The 6,202-nt window shown below is 47.2% G+C and overlaps 1 protein-coding gene across 1 annotated transcript; it reads left to right on the top strand.

The window, feature by feature from the left end:
• Nucleotides 1-538: 538 nt before the first annotated feature.
• Nucleotides 539-4,316, top strand: LOC123105155 (probable hexosyltransferase MUCI70). Its single transcript, XM_044527159.1, has 6 exons — nt 539-944; nt 1,686-1,888; nt 2,197-2,373; nt 2,454-2,609; nt 2,916-3,192; nt 3,844-4,316. Exons 1-6 carry the CDS (start codon nt 641-643, stop codon nt 4,080-4,082), a joined length of 1,356 nt encoding a protein of 451 aa, XP_044383094.1. The 5' UTR covers nt 539-640; the 3' UTR covers nt 4,083-4,316.
• Nucleotides 4,317-6,202: the final 1,886 nt, after the last annotated feature.

The raw sequence follows: 6,202 nt of genomic DNA, 5'->3' as shown, positions 1-6,202 counted from the left end.
AATTGATAAAAAAGAAAGGATATGGGCTCGCGTGAGTAGAAAACAAAAGATATCTATTCTAGTTCTATCATCAGCTATGGGTTCGAATCTAAGAGAAATTCTAGATAATGTTCTACCCTGAAATTTTCTTGTCTTTCCCGAATGCTAAAGAGAAGAAGAGGATTGAGTCAAAAGAAAAAGCTATTTTGGAGTTTTATCAACAATTTGCTTGTGTAGGTGGGGACCTGGTATTTTCGGAGCGTATATGAGGTCATTCGAAAAGCTATCAACATAATGTACATGTTCCCGTGGCAATTTGTAGAGTGATACTCTGTTTTTCTGATGGAGATTTGAAATGTGAACAAATATGTCGCCTCTTCGTATCTGGTTGGACTGCAGAACTTCAAATGTTAAAATCGAAATTTCTCTCATTTAATTGAATTGTGGTTTTGATTTCAATCAAAAAAGTAGAAATAGATGTTGACTGGTGTGGCAATTCTGCTGGAGCGGGACAGGGACTGCAGAGAGAAACAGAGCAGTCCACCACACACCGACCGAGCCGAACGAGGCCCATCACGATTCCGGCACGCGCGGCCTAACCGAGCCCACCACGGAAGCCGAACCCTCTCTCCTCGTCGTCCCCAGCTCCGTCCGTCCACCCATGTCGTCCTCGTCGTCGCTGATCCAAGGCATCTCCATCTCGGTCTCCGACGACGACGAGGCCTCCGGGAAGGTGCGCGTCCGCGTGCGCCGCAAGCGCAACCGCCACCCGGTCTCGGCCCACCGCCGCTTCCTCCGCCGCGCCGCGCGGCTGGGCGGCCCGCTCCTCCTCGCCGCCCTCGCCGTCTCCCTATTCGCCTATGAGTACTACCGCCTCTCCCCGTTCTACTCGTCCTCCTCGCCCCCGCCGCCGCCTCCGACGCAGGCCGCCGGCAACCTCAGCCGCGTCGACCGCGCCCGGAAGTGTAAGCTCGCCCCTGATAGCTAAACCCTAAATTGGCGTGGATAGAACTGCGTCTTAGTTTAATCCTGTTATTTGTTATTTTAATTTGGCGATCTGTAGGTCTGGCTATATTATAATGACTTGTTCAGTTAGTCTGTATTGTGGTGATGGAGGTGATACCGCAGTATATGAGCTGACCCAGTGACCTGCTTAGCTGTGCTGTAGGTTTATATCCCTATTATTGAGCGATCTATTTATTTTCTGATCTGTATGATGCAATCTGATCTGTTGATTGTAGTTTCCCCTGTTTACTGCTTACTTTCAATGCTACTCAGAGGATCTATTTTAGCGGCTGGTATGGGCGTTCAATAATGCAAGTTGCCCAAAATCGTTTGTATGAATGTTAGGGACTTAAGGTTATTCAAACTCAAAGTGAGGTGCCGATTTATCCTTCAGCCTTAATGCAATTGTACAGCGTGTTATATGTGGCTTATTCTGATGTGCTAAATTACTCTTGTGAAAGTTATCCATGTACTGAGTAATAGGAAATGTTAGCTACTAACTCTCTTTTGTTTAGCACATGTAAGGTTCTAGCCCATCTTTGATATTGATTCTTTTGACTTCTTCTGGTATACTATGCTATTTTGTTTCTTTTTCTATCTTTTCGACTTCTAGAGTAACAGTGTGATTATTCCTTAGATCAAATATCAGTGTAAATCATTATGACATGTGCTTCCTGATGAATTCGGTGTTATATTGACAGCATGCCTGAAGATGCTCGATACTGAGATGCTTCAAAATCTGGAACTTCATGAACCCCCTGAACAAAATCTGCCAGTCAAGGAAGTTGTGTACAGGTCCAGTCTGCCCCATCTTGAAGATAACATTTCATCCCATATGACGAATTCGCGATTTAATTCATTCACGGGATATCAGACCCTTACTGAAAGAGAAGAGAGTTTCAAGGTTTTGTTCAGGCTCTATATTTCATGAAGTTTTTGAAAATTATGTAAGATATTGGAGTTGCCTCTATGAAATATGTGTGTTCCTGTTTAGTATGTGTATAAGAATACCATATGTGCAGATAGTAGATACTACTCCCTCCGTCCCATAATGTAAGACGTTTTTTGACACTACACTAGAGTCAAAAGACGTCTTACATTATGGGACAGAGGGAGTACATGATAAACATTGTCAAAAATCAAAATGCTAAACTGCGGAAAATTCTGTGTTAGCTGCCATCCTCGCTTTTTTTAATTCTACTAATGCTGCAGCCAAAGGAAACTACAGCGGTTCACTGTGGCTTCTACAGTGAAAATGGAGGGTTCAGAGTTTCTGATGTAGATAAAGATTACATGAGATCTTGCAGAGTTGTTGTGGCCACTTGTGCGTTTGGTGGAGGGGATGACCTTCACCAGCCTATAGGGATGACAGAAGTATCTGTCAAAAAGGTTTAGTATTTATCTTGCATTGTGTGTTGATGTCTTGAGCTTCTTTCCTGCCTATCTGCTGATACTTGTTGTTTTGCTAGGTATGCTATGTTGCATTCTGGGATGAAGTCACTCTCTCAGCTCAACATGAGGAAGGTAAGAAGATTGGTGAAGATCTCAGGATTGGCCTTTGGAGGATCATTCTTGTGAGAGACCTTCCTTTCACAGATCAACGGCTGAATGGCAAAATTCCCAAGGTACCATCTGAAAACCCTGTGCCTTCATTGTCTTGATGAGATAAAAAGTGTTAGTAGAAGCCTCAACATTGTGTTTCCAGTATTCATCTTGTTGTACTCTATGGACAACAGAGCTAGGAGGAGATTGTCTTGCAGATATTACATTCTATTTTTTCAAGAACAGATATTACATACTCCCTCTGTAAACTAATATAAGATCGTTTTTACAGAGGGAGTACATTCTATGATCAGTGCATATGATGCCTGTGTAGGGTGAATCCTTTCCGTCAGAAGCTGACTTCCATTTTGCTGTTCTATTGTCTTCAGCTGATAAGCCATCGCCTTTTTCCTATGGCAAGATACTCGATTTGGGTGGATTCGAAATCCCAGTTCCGGAGAGATCCACTAGGAGTCATTGAGGCCCTTCTGTGGCGCTCAAACTCTTCCTTGGCATTATCGGAACATGGAGCTCGGAGCAGCTTGTATGACGAGGGTAACGCGATTGTTAGGAAACACAAAGCAACCCCAGAAGAAGTTAAAATACAGTTGGATCAGTACCGACAAGATGGCATTCCAGATGACAAACGATTCAACAGGAAGAAAGGTTAGCTTGTAATCCTGACTTGCTTGCCATTGTTCGCTTTCACCGTTCTTATCATGCCTTGCATAGTTTTGTTTCTCTAGATTGCACATCAATATCACTACTACCTGGCTGGCTGGCTCTCACGTTATGCCCCGCGTAGTGTGCAACATAGATGGCTGGCCCTGGCCATTCATTCACCTCATAGGAAAAGTCAGCAGGATGAGCTTAAACGAGAGCAGACATCAATGTCGTATTTGCAGAGCAGGGCATGGGCCTTAGGGTGCTGGGCCAGACACGTAGTGAAAGAAATAAAAATACATCATGTCGTAGTACTCTAGATAACCATGCTTGGTGTTACTACCTGCGCAGCTGTGATTGTGCAAAAGGCATGAGCTATAAAGGCTGGCCAGTTGCATGCGTTGAGCATAAAAGCTATGGCTCCTTTCCGGCTTTCTGCACCTCATCCAAGTGATACAGGACACGCCATTTTTAGCCCACATGTGGGCTACGTAGAAGAACCAGAAGCACGCTCCAAGCAGTAGTAAACACAATGTTTCGCCCCAAATCATACATGTTCGTCGTCCTTGAGGCCTTTGCTGCCAGTGGTCCGGCCCTCTGAACCCGGATAATAAGTGTGGTTCTCATTCATTCGTTTGCCTTTTTTATTTACAGCTCTGGCAGAAGCTTCGGCCATTGTGAGGGATCACGCCCCCTCGACGAACCTCTTCATGTGCCTCTGGTTCAACGAGGTGGTGAGGTTCACGTCCCGGGATCAGCTGAGCTTTCCCTACGTGCTGCGGCGCCTCAGGCTCCCCGGCGTCCACCTGTTCCCGGTGTGCGCCCGCAAGGATCTGGTCAACAGCTTCGGCCATCGGCGCAAGGTGAAGCCTCTCGCGAAGGAGGGAAGATGAGCTTCTGAATCTAGTGCCCTGTAGATGATGCTGGCGTAGAAACAGCAGTTGTTCAGGGTCCATAGCCAGTACCAGTGCAGCGGTACACAGAGAAGCGAAATGTCTTGAGCAATGTTGTTCAGGGAAAGGTGGCTTGCAGAATCGTCGTTTCAAGTAGAGGTCATTAAAAATCCTGTTGGCTGCATCGTCTTTTCTTGAACTCGTACATCTGGAAACTAAACCGCTTCTCATGAACTCGAGTGAAATTTCTCATAAACGGCCAAACCCCCACGGTACCGTCCGTCGGGAGCAATTATTCGGTACAGGCACGCATCCGATCTGATGCATCTCGCTGCCCAACATACGCCGCGAAAGTGCGGCTGCCAGTGCATCGCTTCTTTCGTCCGTCGGTAGGCTCCCCATGGGCCGAGACGTCGACGCATTTACCATCTGGCGCTGCATTTAAGCCCCTGTGCCTGTACGTGCCTCCTGGCCCCGGGTCCGTAGCCAGGTTGGTTGGTGAGGCGACCTGTGCTTGTCTTGTTTCCCCGGCTGGCCCGGCCAGGGCCAGCGCCGAACGTTTACAGGAGCTTTTCGGCCGCACGGCCAGAGCTCGCTGCTGGAGAATGGAAAGAGTGCAGTGTTGTTGAGGTAGAAATTACAGTAGCACGTTGCTTCCACTGTGACTGTGGATGGGTCTACTTGCTACGGTTCACCAGGGACGTGAACAGTGGACGTTGTGATAGTCGTAGTACTGGTAGGGACGGTGAGGCTGTGCTGTACTGTACCACGGCGAGGCACGGCTGCACCTGATGATAGTACGTACGACGTTTTTCCCGGACAATATTTCGTGGGGTTTTCTTTTCCGGCAAGCAGATGAGAGGAAAAGAGGGCGGGCGGCCCCCTCCCTCTTCGCCGCCGTCGAATCCAATGCGTTCGTCCTCCCATACCGTGTGTGTGTCCCGCCACTTTTTCACATCGCGCTGTGTCAACGTAGTAGTAGTAGTAACTTTTCTTTCTTCGAGGAAGAAAGTGTCAACGTAGTGGTAGTAGGAGTATCTATCAAGTTCCACTACGACGGACCCAAACCAAAAGGAAAGCGTCCGAATCCAAAGCCCGAGCGCCCACGTACGCACTCTACGTACACAACGTAGGCGTAGCGTCCCTGGATCCTGACGAATCTCGTTAAATTCATCCCGTAACCCGGCCATCTTTCCGGCGAAAAGATGGCTGGAAGCTCGGAGTTCTCGTCCCTTTCGTTCCTTTTGCTCTTTATCTCAATCTTTCTCCCCTTTTTTTCCCTTTGCTGAAATTTCTTTATCAGGTTCGGTCGTGCGTAGCATATACAGGAATATCTGGTTTCGCCTTGCCGCTTTTGTTTCTGAGCTTTTCCCACTTTTTTTAACAGTCTTTTCCAGACACTTTCACTTTCTTTCTTTCGCTTCTTCCTCTCGCTTGGCTTTTCTCCCTTAGCCTTTCTCTTTTGATCTCTTCCCGCGTCGCCTTCCCTCTGGCCTCTCTCCTCTGGGCCTTCGCTCTTCACGCTTCTTCGTCACAGCCTTCACAGCGTAAAAGGATTGTTCCTCTTATATGAAAAGGCAGTGCTCCTGCCGGTTCCTCCACAAAAAAAAAAAGGATTGTTCCAGGCCAGGCGCACGTAGTAGCACTGACTGGCACGGGGACGCACGAACCCACGCACGATTCCCGGCCGCTGCGTGCGAGATGTGCTTCTGTTCCGTAATGTACTCCCTTCGTTCCACAATGTAATGCTTCCTCTATTCTCGTGTTTCAACTTTGACCGTAAATTTAACTATCAAGACCGATTGCGGCGGAAGCAAAAGTAATATCAGTGAATTCGTATTCGAAAGAAGTTTTTAATAATGTAACTTTTTCTCCCGCCGCAATCGGTCTCGTTCGTTAAATTTATGGTCAAAGTTTGACCTGAGGAAACGCGGACACACTATATTTTGAAATGGAGGGGTAGCGGTCACTCGCTGAGTTTGCATGCATGCATGGCAACGTTTACCTAGCTAGCTTTGGTGCTTTGGCTGGCCGCTTTAAAGCAATGCAGACAGTCTCAGACATGCTTCTGGTGTTGGTAATTGTGATATCGTCTGTTTTCTCAAAGGACGCCAGTATGG

Source organism: Triticum aestivum, chromosome 5A (genome assembly GCF_018294505.1).
Source record: "Triticum aestivum cultivar Chinese Spring chromosome 5A, IWGSC CS RefSeq v2.1, whole genome shotgun sequence".
Taxonomy (NCBI): Eukaryota; Viridiplantae; Streptophyta; class Magnoliopsida; order Poales; family Poaceae; genus Triticum; species Triticum aestivum.
Note: the sequence above shows the minus strand (reverse complement) of the source record. Positions and strands in the feature narration are given on the sequence as shown.

Excerpts from the sequence above, each read along its gene's own strand:
- LOC123105155 (XM_044527159.1), top strand. The coding sequence starts at position 641 with ATGTCGTCCTCGTCGTCGCTGATCCAAGGCATCTCCATCTCGGTCTCC. Across the intron at positions 2,610-2,915 it reads TGAATGGCAAAATTCCCAAG|CTGATAAGCCATCGCCTTTT; the intron begins GTACCATCTGAA and ends TATTGTCTTCAG. Across the intron at positions 3,193-3,843 it reads ACGATTCAACAGGAAGAAAG|CTCTGGCAGAAGCTTCGGCC; the intron begins GTTAGCTTGTAA and ends TTTTATTTACAG.